At 35.9% G+C, this 13,005-nt stretch overlaps 3 protein-coding genes across 3 annotated transcripts; all 3 read right to left on the bottom strand.

Moving 5' to 3' along the window:
• Nucleotides 1–350: 350 nt before the first annotated feature.
• Nucleotides 351–4,077, bottom strand: LOC105156088 (glutamate-1-semialdehyde 2,1-aminomutase, chloroplastic). Its single transcript, XM_088877440.1, has 3 exons — nt 3,782–4,077; nt 2,071–2,244; nt 351–1,607 (listed from the first exon to the last, which is right to left on the bottom strand). The coding sequence occupies exons 1-3, from the start codon at nt 3,950–3,952 to the stop codon at nt 540–542; spliced, it is 1,413 nt and encodes a 470-aa protein (XP_088733566.1). The 5' UTR covers nt 3,953–4,077; the 3' UTR covers nt 351–539.
• A 1,281-nt stretch (nt 4,078–5,358) lies between these two features.
• Nucleotides 5,359–7,580, bottom strand: LOC105156087 (Pentatricopeptide repeat (PPR) superfamily protein). Its single transcript, XM_020691429.2, has one exon. It carries the CDS (start codon nt 7,534–7,536, stop codon nt 5,695–5,697), a length of 1,842 nt encoding a protein of 613 aa, XP_020547088.1. The 5' UTR covers nt 7,537–7,580; the 3' UTR covers nt 5,359–5,694.
• A 1,240-nt stretch (nt 7,581–8,820) lies between these two features.
• Nucleotides 8,821–11,692, bottom strand: LOC105156086 (BTB/POZ domain-containing protein At1g50280). Its single transcript, XM_011072125.3, has 3 exons — nt 11,533–11,692; nt 10,334–11,464; nt 8,821–9,345 (listed from the first exon to the last, which is right to left on the bottom strand). The coding sequence occupies exons 1-3, from the start codon at nt 11,608–11,610 to the stop codon at nt 8,908–8,910; spliced, it is 1,647 nt and encodes a 548-aa protein (XP_011070427.1). The 5' UTR covers nt 11,611–11,692; the 3' UTR covers nt 8,821–8,907.
• Between the last annotated feature and the right edge of the window lie 1,313 nt (nt 11,693–13,005).

The raw sequence follows: 13,005 nt of genomic DNA, 5'->3' as shown, positions 1-13,005 counted from the left end.
ACTGATGGAGTTATTTATTGTAGTAAATCTAATAATAAAACTAGTTAATATGAATAAGTTCGATCTTTGTAGTATATATTATATTTATTATTGTATCAAGTAAAGATTTTACAGTAGACTTGCCATATAATTAATGATCACCTTGATGAGCTTCAAACTTTTTTACCTTGAGGTCGAGTCTAAAAACTTCAAAAAAAACTCGGGACTCATTTACATCCCTAATTCAGTGGCATTATTGCAACACAGGCAGAACATGTACCCAAATTCTGTAATTGTGTGGAGATCAGTATGATGTCTATTTCTTGCAAGAGGTTTGGATTATGGCCAGAAGCCTGAAAACTAAGCAAGAGTTGAGGAGGACAAACAGTAAAATGAGTTTCGAATAGATAACAGGGAATGCTTGTCGGCTGAACGTGTTACAAGTGATCTACAGTCAGAAATTTCTCAAGTTGAAAGCTACTCTTAATGGAACAAAATTCTAGATAATATGTAGGCTACAAAAAGGACAAGCATGTCATAAGCAATGGAAAGCCAAAGGATTAAAGTGTCCGGAAAACCTTCTCAGCCGCTGCTATTGTCTGTTGAATGTCCTCAGGAGTGTGTGCCAAGCTAGTAAAACCAGCCTCAAATTGAGAAGGTGCAAAATAGACGCCTTCTTCCAGCATTCCTCTGTAGAACTTTGCGAATTTTGCGGTGTCACTCTTCTTCGCGTCACCAAAATTGTAAACGGGGCCATCAGTGAAAAAGAAACCAAACATTCCATTTATGTACCCACCAGAAATTGCATGACCGGCCTTCTTTCCAGCATCCAGAATGCCCTGAATAAGTTGACCGGTAATCTTGTCCAAGTAGTCGTACGTGCTTGGTTCTTTTAGTCTCTTAAGTGTGTGGATTCCGGCAGTCATTGCCAATGGGTTTCCACTTAGTGTACCAGCCTGATACATTGGCCCTGCTGGAGCAACCATCTCCATTATCTCCCTCCTTCCTCCGTATGCACCAACTGGCAGACCACCACCAATGATCTTTCCAAGTGTTGTCAAATCAGGAGTTATGCCGAAATATTCCTGAGCACCACCATAGGATAAACGAAACCCAGTCATAACTTCGTCAAAAATAAGGAGAGCACCATCATCTTTGGTGATCCTGCGCAGGGCATTGAGAAAATCAGGTTGTGGTGGAATAAAGCCAGCATTTCCTACAACAGGTTCAAGGATAACAGCTGCAATTTCTCCTTTATTTGCCTCGAAAAGGCTTTCAACAGTCGAGATGTCATTATAAGGGGATGTCAATGTCTCATAGGTAGCTGCCTTGGGAACACCAGGGGAATCAGGGAGTCCTAGTGTAGCGACCCCACTTCCTGCCTTTACAAGGAAAGGATCAGCATGCCCATGGTAGCAACCTTCAAACTTGATGATCTTTTCACGCCCAGTGAATGCACGAGCCAACCGCAGTACACCCATGCATGCTTCTGTGCCAGAATTGACAAATCGAACCATTTCAATACTTGGAACAGCAGAAATCACCATTTCTGCCAGGACATTTTCAAGCAGGCAAGGAGCGCCGAAGCTGGTTCCTTTCTTCATTGTTTCAGCCAAGGCAGCAAGTACCTGCAAATTTCAAAATGCCACATCTGTTTCATAAACTGTATAAAACACAGCAGTTTAAGCCTTTCATCATCCACTCATCTATTATACAACCAATGCACACGTGCTCAAGGCCACATCTCAAACCACTTAATGAACACAAATTTCTTAGGAAGCAAGTGCAAAAAGATCCCTAGGCCACAAAAAGCTTGTAAATGATCATATCCCCGACCCATTTCTTAATTGTAATGTAAATATCATACAGGAAAAGCAGATCCCTCATGGTTATCATCCCTAAATACACATTGTTAAAAATATTTTAGGCTGCTTCTACTCTATATTCAGAGAAGCCAAGCGCTTCCTTCAAATTGTAACTGCATTTGCTTTGAAACATTTCTAACACACTTTTAACAGGTTCCCGAGAAATGTCGTAGATTCCTAAGCCATTTAATGTCAAGATAGGCAATAATTGAGGCAAGTAACGAACCTCATCATCTGCATGACCAATAATGGCTGGCCCCCATGATCCAACGTAGTCAATGTACTCATTACCATCAATATCCCACATGTGAGAGCCCTTGACAGAATCAATCACAATAGGCTGACCACCAACTGATTTGAAAGCACGTACAGGGGAATTTACACCTCCCGGCATTAATTCCTGTCAACGTTCAGAGACATTACGCTCAATTAAATGCTGAAATTTCTTTGGCACATTTAACCAGAGGCCATACAAGATAGATAGAACATAAGACTCAACACATTAATGAAGTTAAATTCATCTTGCAGGAGATACAACAAAATGCTAAATCAGAAGGCTGATGACCACCACACCACTTGTACCTACAACAGATATTTGCATTACATGAAAACTTTTTCTCCACAGAGTTAAGTTCATTGAAGGTAAAGGTAATGAAAAGAAAACCCAATATTCAGTTACTTCCTTGTCTAGAACTTCTCTCTCACTTGATGTGACATATTCATCTCTTATTCTTTTTCTCTCTCTTGTTATAAAGTAATAAACGTAAACCATGGATAATACATTACTTTATTAACTAATCATTTATTTCCATATACATATATATATCACTGCTCTATTGCTTTAATGATACTATGCAACTATGAGGAGAGGTGCTCAATCTTATAAAGACCAAAAGTTAATTCTGTCCTCCTGCAAATCTTACATCATGGGAAATTGGATTAGAATACCATGTCTTATATTGTGATTCGCATATATTACTAACATATATCTTTGAAGATATGCTGTACTATAATCATAAGACTCTGCCTCATGTAGAAAGTATCACCTTTACCCCATTATTTCAAATGGAACAAGACTGACAGAAGAGGAGGGAATATATCATATCATAAGACCTGAAGTGACTTTGGACTTGGTGTGTGCAAGTGCATGATCTTACTGGGTGGTAAAGTATTTTCATGGTATTTTGATATTGTATTTTAGAATACTTTTAGATATGAATGAAGAAAGCCCAATCATTTTTAGAAGTAATGCTAAAAAGGTTTCTCGCTGATTAAATTTAAAAATTGCTGAAATGTGAACAGATAAACTATTTAACTCTGTAAGTACAATGTCTCAATTTTGATCAACAGACAGATAGTTTAAAAAGGGAAAGTTTCAATCAATTATATAGCATTAAAAATCCATAGCCACTGATTTGAGCTACAAAAGAAGACAAGCATATTCAATTTTTCTGCTTTGCACCAAAACAAAATATTCAAAGTCAAATCAGAGGTAGAAGTTCCAACGAGAAACTTCAGAATTATTTTTCAGCTATAAACATTCTTTGAGATCAGAAAATTAGTTTATGTTTTTATCCACAAAAAATTGGCAACTCCAGCATTCAACCTGCAGCCTGCTCCCACCTATTTCATAGGCTAACAAAAAAATAATAAGAAAAGGGAATGCATTTACTCCGTCTAATCATCACAATTTTCCAATAGCGCACTCTGTGAGCTGTAACTTAACCTGCTATGATAATCCACATCTACTCTCACCGTCTCCAGAAACAAACATCATCCAATTTCAACCAATAGAATTATTATCTCAGCCCCCAGAGACAATTTAAGACAAGAAAATCTAAGAAATCGAAAGGCAAGAGCATGAATATTTCACGCATATGGTTGGACAATACAGTCAACACTGATCGATCAGTTAATGAAGTAATTATCACAAATACCTTGGCGGCGTTGAAAGCCTCTTCCGATTTTTTGAGAGTGTAGGTCTTCTTCTTCTCCTCAACCAAAGTCATTCGGACGACCGACGCACACCGCTTCTGGCGGCGGCCGACGGCAGTTTGACTCAATTTTGATGGACACGACACCCCTACACCTGTAATTGCAGCCGCCATTTTGGGACACTGGTGGTGGTGACGGTGGCCGGCGGTAGAGGCGTTTGGTGGGTGATTTTCTCAGCTTCTATTTCTTGGTTGGAGTCTATCTTTTAGAGCTGTCTTGACTTGAATAGAGATAGAAATTCAGATAAGAGGAAATTTCGCCAGTCTCCGATTTGTGGCTAAATTATATTTTCGGTCCCTATATATTGCCATTTATTCGCTTTTGGTATCTATTTATTTATGTTTCACAATTTTAATCCCTAATATAATAATATTTTATAAATTTAATCCGACCATCAAATTAAGGACCAAATTTATAAATATATAAAAATTAAGTATCAAATCATATCACAAACATTAAGGATAAAATATCAATAAGTGATTATATAGGGACAAAAAATGTAACTTACTCCCATAATAATAATTTTTTTGGATATCTTTTACTAGCTTTATTTATAAATATTTATAAAATTAAATTATTATTTAATAATTAATTATATTAAATCTAAAATCACGACATATTGTCACTTCAATAAAAATTCAATTTTCAGTTTAATATTTTAAAACTTATAATATAAAAATTAAGTTCTTGAATCTAAATTTGAGTTTTTGAAATCAAATTTTAATATCTCGATTATATGCAAACAAAAATTTTTAAAAATGAATCAAATTATTTATGTACTACAATCAAATTATTTATTCTTACTATATATTTTAATTGAAGCAAATAAAAATCTTTTTCTTCTTTCATTGTAAAAAGAATGGAGAAATTATATTTTTGGTCTCTATATAACACTTATTTGCTTTTAATCCCTAATTTTTTTTTCACAATTTTGATACATAATATTCACAAGTTATTAGAGATTTGATCCTACCATCAAATTTATAAAAATTTGTAAACCTTAAGCATTAAAAATCGTGGCACACAAACATTAGAAATCAAACACAAATAATTAACTATTTATGGGGACAAAAAATGAAATCCCCTGGTTTGTTGGTCAATTTAAAAGGTTGTAACTTCTTATGCATATAGGCTTGGCCCAGTATTTGCATGAAATTACATTTTGGTCCTTCAACAATTAAAATGTGCCCACTGTCACTAAGAAGATTGGCCTAAATAACTTAGCTACATGTGAGATCAAGAACCATCATCACCGTCATGGCAATTATTTTAAGGGATAATTTTATATTCCTCACATTTTATGTTTGGTATAATTACATGTAAATTATTCTATAATTTAATAAATTACATATAGCATCTTTGAAGTTTGCTTCCGTTAATAAATAAGTCCATCAATTAATAAAATTTATCGAATTTGCTGATGTTAACAAAAAAACTGAATGAAAAAATTGATATTTACCATCGATTGACTTATTACTGACTCACTGTAGGTCAAGTAACTTTTTGCGTACTAAATTACTTTTATAACAGTGAAAATTTATTGCCTCACAAGATTAATGTGTGAAAACAAATGAGGATAATTATACTCCCCTTTTTTGACGTTTAGTGTAATTATACGTAGAACCCCTATGATTTGAAAAATTGTATCTAGTACTCCTGATATTTGCTTTCGTCCAACAAATAAGTCCCTCTGTTAATTAAATTTCACTAAATTTGCTGATATTAACAAAATTAAATAAATAAAAATTGATAATTACCCTCGATTGACTTATCATAATTAAATCACGGCGAATACCTCGGTGCCCTCCAAAATGCTTGAAATATCTGTAGCCATTTCTCCGAGAATTCCATAGGTTTAAAACTCGAGAAGACTGGGATCCAGAAGAAAAGGAAGCTGTTGTATCTGAGCTGTAAGGTTGTCCAGGATGCCATATACAGTTACTGAGGCGGCATGTGATTTGTCAAAGGCAACAAACTCGTGAAGTGCACCATTCGACTCAATCCAGCTACATCCTCGAGTTTTCTCTACTCCAACTTCATTCATCTTTTTTCTCATGTTAGCAGCTGCTTCCCAATTGCGGCATTTAGAATACAAGTTTGCCAAAAGGGCGTATCTTCCACTATGGTATGGCTGTAACCTAATTAGATGATTCCCTACAATTCTGCCCAGCTCATAGTCCTTGTGAATCATGCAAGAACCAAACAAAGCACCCCATATGCCAGCACTAGGCTCAATTGGCATGTCTTCAATCAACTTTGCTGCTTCCTGCAAACGACCTGCCCGACCAAGGAGATCAACCATACAACCATAGTGATCAACAGTGGGTTTTATACCATAAACACCACCCATCGATGAAAACAGGTGCTGTCCCTCATTCACAAGTCCTCCATGAGAACAAGCACTTAAAACAGCAGTAAAGGTAACCTCATTGGGTTGCACCCCACCACTGACCATCTGAGAGAAGCGATTCAGGGAGCCCATCGCATCGCCATTGATTGCCAGCCCAAAGATTAACGCTGTCCATGGGTATACATCTTTTGCATGAATCCTCTCGAAAACACAAAATGCTTTGTTGATGCACCCACACTTGGCATACATATCAATCAAAGCAGTCCCAAGTACTGAATTTAATTCTAATTTTCGTGTAACTATATACTTATCGACCCACCTCCCTTGATCCAATGCGCCAAGCTGTGCACATGCTGTGAGAACACTTGCTAATGTAGCTTCATTAGGTTTGACTTTCTCAACTAGCATTTCCTGGAAAAGAAGCAGGACATCCTTAAACCTTTTGCACTGCACATAACCAGCCAATAAAGCACTCCAGGAAACAAGATTCCTATGAGGCATATCACGAAAAACTTTAAGTGCATCGTCACAGCAACCACCCTTGGAATACATGTCAATAAGAGCACTGCCAACATAAAAGTCTCGGACAACTCTTCCCGACTCAACAAAGAACCCATGTATCCACCTCCCAAGCCAAAGACAGCCCAGCATTCCAACAGCACACAGAGCGCTGACAACAGCAACCTCGTCCACGCAAACCCCCAAAACTCTCATCTCTAGGAAGAGTTCCAGCGCCTCAAAAGCACGAGCATTCCTAACATATCCATCCATTAACGCAGTGTAGGCGACAACATCCTTGCGCGTCATTTCATTAAACACCTGGCGAGCACTCTCAATGAGCCCACAATTGGATAAGGCAGAAACCAAAGAGTTGCGCACAAAATGATCACAACCGAAACCAAACTTAATTGCCTGCGCGAAAATCTGCAAAGGCACTTTGCTTTTAGACTTGAGCAGTAAAGGGTAGGTGTGCTTATTGGGTAAGACACCCTCTTGGCGCATCCTAATATAGACGAAAATGGCATTTTGTGGGTCGGAACTGAAACCTCTGATAAGGGCGTTGTAAGTGAAGACATTGGCGTCGCGTATTTGGTCGAAAATGGAAACAGCATAGGCGCTAGGAAAGGTAGGAAGGGAGAGGCAGTGAAGGAGCAGTCTTGTGAGAAATGATGAGTGGTGAGAAAATCCAGAGACGATGAGAAGCGAGTGAATCTGCCGCAGTTTCAAGAGCTCCAATGACGGATTCTTCTTGACTCCGAAATTGCTGTGGCGATGGAATTGCTGCGACAAGTAGCGTACTGCGAGGTTCAACTTTTTGAAAATTGAAGGGTCTAGAAGTTTAGACATGAAAGGATACGACAGCCAACGGCTACTTGGATAATTCCTCTGCCAATTTATTTACGGTTAATTACGCTCCCCCGTGTTTAATGTAATAATACTTAAAAAAATATATAATTTAAAAAATTATATTTAGTAGTTTTGAAGTTTCTTTCGTCTACTAAACAGACTTATCAATAAATAAAAAAATTCATTAAATTTGCTAATATCAATAAAAAAATGAATAAAAATTGATATTTACCATTTGATTGACTTATTATTTACTTATTTTAGGTCAAACACGGCTAAACGGTGAATATATACTTCCTCATATGCTTTGACGTGTGAACACGTATGTGGGTAATTCAATAAAAAAAATTATTTGACCTGCAAAAAATTAGTAATAAGTCAATTGAAAGTAAATATATATTTTTATCCAATTTTTTTGTTAATATCAACGATTTCGGTAAATTTTGACTGATTTATTTGTTAGACTTGCAAACCTCAGGAGTGCTAAATGCAATTTTTCAAATCATGGAGTTTACGTGTAACTACACCAAATCTGAAAAAATGAGAGTGTAATTATCTCATTTATTTACTACCGAATGGGGAAAATTTTACTATCGATCAAATCTAAATCAATTATATAATATGTAATATAGTTGCCGTATGATTGATCTACAACTTAAATAAAGTAATCAATCACATGATAATTATATTATGCTTTAATTAATTTGGTCCAACCAAACTTGATTTGCGTAAAAATTTTCATTACTAAACAACACTAGGAATTCAAAATTTTATTATATTATTTAATTAAATAAAAGTTAGGTGTCTTATACTAGTAAATAATTTAGACAATTGAAACTTATCTAAATATTGGATTTTATGGTTAATTTTTATATGAAAATTCGTAAGTTAATGTGATCATTTTTATACAGAAATGAAAATCAAAATTATTTTCTAATAAGCACATTTTAATGGGTAAATTACAATGATTTATTTTAAAATTTAGCATAATTACAAATATCCTCTTCTTTTTTAAAAAAATATTAACATTCTCCTGATTTTTAACTGGAACAATTGGCCTAATCCTTAGTATCCTTTGACAATTCCAAGTTTTCATATAAGAATTACATAAATACATCAAACATGGTGAGAATTGATAATTCTCATACAATAAAAAATATTTATAATTATGTCAAATTTTAAGAGAGATCGTTGTAATTTAAATATTTTAATAATTTTGGATGACATTATGACAAATTTGATAGCACTCAACAATAAAATTTATATTATATCGACACGACATGATTCGCATTTTTTCATATTTTTATAGCAGCTACATACAAGAACCACCACATGTCAAGCAATTATGTGTGAACAACATAACATAGGTCATCAACACAATTTAGGCGGTGGCCTATTGTGTTGAGGGGCAAGCTTCACCATTCTCGCCACATGACCCTGCATTTCTCTGCACACTTTCTCCAATTCCACCACCCTCCACTGCATTCTCTCCAGGTTTACTTTCATTTCTTCCGGCGAGCACAACGTGCCCGACTTGCTGTAATTGTCGTTACCTTTGTACAACACCAGCTGATAGTCATTGCTGTTATTGCTACCTTTGCTCCTGCTGCTCGGGCTTGATCTATCAACATCGTTCACAAACTCCATAGTTTGAGTGGTCGCGTGCTGGTATCCAAGTGCTTGAACCGCGATTCTTGGAGGTATCCTTGGGTTGTCGGCAAGGTCTTTGCAGGTCTCCAGACTTAGCTTCTCGTAGTTCAGGCATCTACACAACCTTGATCTCTCCTCCAAGGAAAGAGCTGGATGGGACTGCAGCGGATAAAAGGCGCATTTCAATTCATAAGTTCTCTGATAAGTTGCTAAACAACACCATCAATCATAATATGAGAAGCGTCAAATTATGTAATAATTCATCAAAAACAAAAGAAACACTCCAATAATGTAAGAGATAAATGTTTTTGTCTTATTCTGTGGAAAATCAGGTTTCCCCTATACCTATCACTCACGGCACCATCAAGATAATGTCTATATCAATGTAGAAGACGTATTGACTTGTAAGAGAGAAGCGAGTGAAATCCCGTGACTAAATGCCGTCTACTCTCTATTTTAATTGCTTATTGTTACTCAAATCGTCCTGTTTTTGTCTGGAATCCAGGGAGAAACTTGCCACAAGTGGAAGAATGTTATTGTTTTAAGCTTTAAAATACAGGCTAATATCTTTTGCTTGTAAACATAAGCAGCTGATTGTTGACCGGTAGGTTAGACGACAATTAAGTTAGAAACAACGCTAATCGAATATTATGCATTTTAAAAGTTTAGATAATGACAATTCGTATATGTCCAAGAGTTGTAGAATTCACAGGTGACTACAGCACAAGACACAAGGAGAAAAGACAAATACACTGCAGAAATATACATGCAAACTATGTTCTAGCAGAGAATAATTAATGGTTGATGCTTAATTATTGATAATGAAGAAATTAAGGCCCTTGAAACTCTGTTTTCACTTCATATACACTTGGAAGGAGAAAAAGCAATGCTAGGAACCTGATCCATTCATTTCAAGATTTTGAAGTTGAAAAACATGCAAAAGTCCAAGTGAAGAAACATGTTCTTTGTCTTTTGTATCATTTTTTTGTATTTGTTTTTGCCCCCATCTACCCCCACCCCACCGTACTCCAAGAACCTCAATCCCACACCATTAATCCATTATCTCTATAGCATGGATGGAAGATCACATGGAAAAGAAAGAAAAATGAAAATTAGTATGTATGGAGAAAATGAAGCAATGTATCACCTGAAGATAGATGTCAATAGCTCTGTATACTTGATCAAATGAATCCCTTGCAAAATCAGGCAAACTCTGAGCAACTCCAACAAATTTTGAAATCTTGAGGTTGGGATCAGGACCAATCTCTACCAAGTACATGTCAATCAACTCTCCAACTTTCTTCATCTTGTGCAAGGACATTTTATCATTGTAATGAACAAACAGTCTGATCAATCTGACCACAAGATTCACATCGTAGACCTCTCCGTTGCCCCCTCCGGATACCAACAAATCGTCTAAAGTTGCCTGATCGAGCATCCCGCCAATCAGCCTCTCCAATGCAGTTCTCCGCTCTCTGCTCAGGCTGAAGCCGGAGACGATTCTCAACACCCAAAACAGTCCTCTACAAGAAAATGCAGTCTTTCCCATAGAAACCACACCATTTACTGCTGTTCCTGCTAGGCCACTGTATTCTTTCAAGACACTTTTACCGCCGTTGGAATGGAGGGCAGTTTTCAGATAATGTATGAGAAATCTTGTGAGGACTAAATTGTTGTTATCACTACCGCAAGCCCACGATGCCCTGATGAACTGCTCGATGATCTTTGGACTCAAAATGGCCAAGTCTTGAAACCACCAGGCCCAAGCTTTTCTTGATGAAGACCTATTACAAACAGGTGGTGATCTTAAACCAGGCATGGTATCTGGAGAAGATGAAGACGATGACGACGAAACAGAACGAAAATTCACATCAGAATTCTGCGCAATCTTGGCAAGAAGAGAGCTCAAGAGCTTCTCAACAAGGCCACAGGATTCTGCACAGGAGAAAAAGGGCTCACAGTTCTTGAGGCAGGTGAGGATTTCATTCCAAGACCAGTAGAAAATCCCTTCAAGAAAGACTTCAGTCTGATGCAACAGATTGACGCGGGATGCTTTCTCAGACATCCCAAGAAACACAGCGCAGCAATGGAGGAGGGAAACGTTGGAAACCGTGATTGGAATGCTGCCATTGTTGTAACAGAATCTTGAAACCAGCTCAAACCCGTCAGGCCCTCCTGGAAAATCATCAATCTCAATCCCTGAATTCCTGATTTGGGTCCTTCGCTTTTCTTGTTTGATTATCTTTCTCAACTTCCCTGAGTACTTGGACAGGATTCCCTGTAGAGCCCAGAAATCAAGAAAGATTTCAAAAATTGAATTCAAGAAAGTTTAGATACCGACATTACCTCAGAGAGGAGGAAAGTTTGTTGGCCATTGATACGAACTTGCAGATCACAGAGTTCTGACATGGTACCGCTTTGCATTGAAAGAAACTACGAGTTTCAAAGTAATCTACAGCACTAAAATGCATTTATGAACTTCTCTTTGTTTGGGTATCTATACATACACTTATTACGTGTTCGTATGCGTTTGCATATAATAATTTTTTTTAGATTTTTAAATATATTATAAATAAGAGAATATATTAATTAATATATTTTAACAGAATAAAATTAATTTGTCAATTAATATAAAATTTTAAAAGTTAAATAAGTTTGTTATTTTATCAATCGAAAACATTTATAGCTACATAAAAAATTAGTGTTGTGGGTCATTAACCGCCGCATATGAAAATGGAGGGCTTTTATTTTTTATATCAATACTAGTTTTCGTTGCATGCAGTTTATGCGAGCATATAAAAAACAATTACGAGGTGAGGATAGAGAAACAATATGTGAAAAAGAACAATCATGGTGTGAGAATGAGTAAGAAAAAAGTCTGACGTAAGCTGAGAGAAAAAAATATATTATAATTATAGATTTAACAAAAATATAGAAATTTGTCAAAAAAAAAATATGAAAAAATTTGATGAGAGAAATAATGGAGTAGTGCGTGTGGGAAAAAAATTATAATTATAAAAGTATTAAAAAATAGAAAAAATGTAAGCAATCCCCTTGTGATATTGCAAATGAGTAAATTACCCATTTTATGAAAAAATAAACAGCAACTTATCTCCCTATATTTTTTAAAATACAACAATATATAAGTGGGTAAATTGCTATATTTTTTTTTCATAAAGGATAATGTGCTTATTTTCAATATTACATGGATAAATTTTTATTCACCTATAAAAAATATAACTATTCTATTCTAAAAAAAAAATTAAAAAATAAATGAGCATTTAAAAGAATTGATAAGACAATTTTTTTTATTTTATAATAGTATAGATAGATATATAAGAATGGTTTGCGGCAGCATCACGGGTGGGTGAAGCTGTGCGTATGCTGTAGATATATAGAAATGGGATATTGTTTTTCGATGATGACCAACAACAGTGTTGTCTTCTGCTGGCACTCTTGTGCTTCTCGGGAAAATCCGATGTCGCCCACATTATATACACATGAATTCTGAATCGTTGGATTAACACATAATAATGTGTTATCTTCGTCGATCAAGATTCAAGTAGCTGTCGTTGGTTTGAGGGGAATCTAATACAAAATGGGGTTCGAATATTAAATTTTGCATTAAATAGATCGACCCCACACATGTGAACACAATGAGACCTTACACTATTGCACTAATTCTTTTGGTTAATAATGGAATTATACGTGATAGCTTATATGCGTATAAACTTACACAAACGATTCAGAACGCAACTTATTAAGGCTACCTACTTTAATTTTGTATTACATTTGCACCCTGCAAGTTTTGAAATATTA

The sequence above is a fragment of the Sesamum indicum genome, linkage group LG2 (genome assembly GCF_026168435.1).
Source record: "Sesamum indicum cultivar Baizhima isolate 11 linkage group LG2, ASM2616843v1, whole genome shotgun sequence".
NCBI lineage: Eukaryota > Viridiplantae > Streptophyta > Magnoliopsida > Lamiales > Pedaliaceae > Sesamum > Sesamum indicum.
Note: the sequence above shows the minus strand (reverse complement) of the source record. Positions and strands in the feature narration are given on the sequence as shown.

Coding starts and splice junctions, on each gene's coding strand:
- LOC105156088 (XM_088877440.1), bottom strand. CDS start 3,952: ATGGCGGCTGCAATTACAGGTGTAGGGGTGTCGTGTCCATCAAAATTG. Junction 2,245..3,781: donor AGGCTTTCAACGCCGCCAAG/GTATTTGTGATA, acceptor GAACGTTGACAG/GAATTAATGCCGGGAGGTGT. Junction 1,608..2,070: donor TTGGTCATGCAGATGATGAG/GTTCGTTACTTG, acceptor TGAAATTTGCAG/GTACTTGCTGCCTTGGCTGA.
- LOC105156087 (XM_020691429.2), bottom strand. CDS start 7,536: ATGTCTAAACTTCTAGACCCTTCAATTTTCAAAAAGTTGAACCTCGCA.
- LOC105156086 (XM_011072125.3), bottom strand. CDS start 11,610: ATGCAAAGCGGTACCATGTCAGAACTCTGTGATCTGCAAGTTCGTATC. Junction 11,465..11,532: donor AAACTTTCCTCCTCTCTGAG/GTAATGTCGGTA, acceptor TGGGCTCTACAG/GGAATCCTGTCCAAGTACTC. Junction 9,346..10,333: donor CTATTGACATCTATCTTCAG/GTGATACATTGC, acceptor TATCCGCTGCAG/TCCCATCCAGCTCTTTCCTT.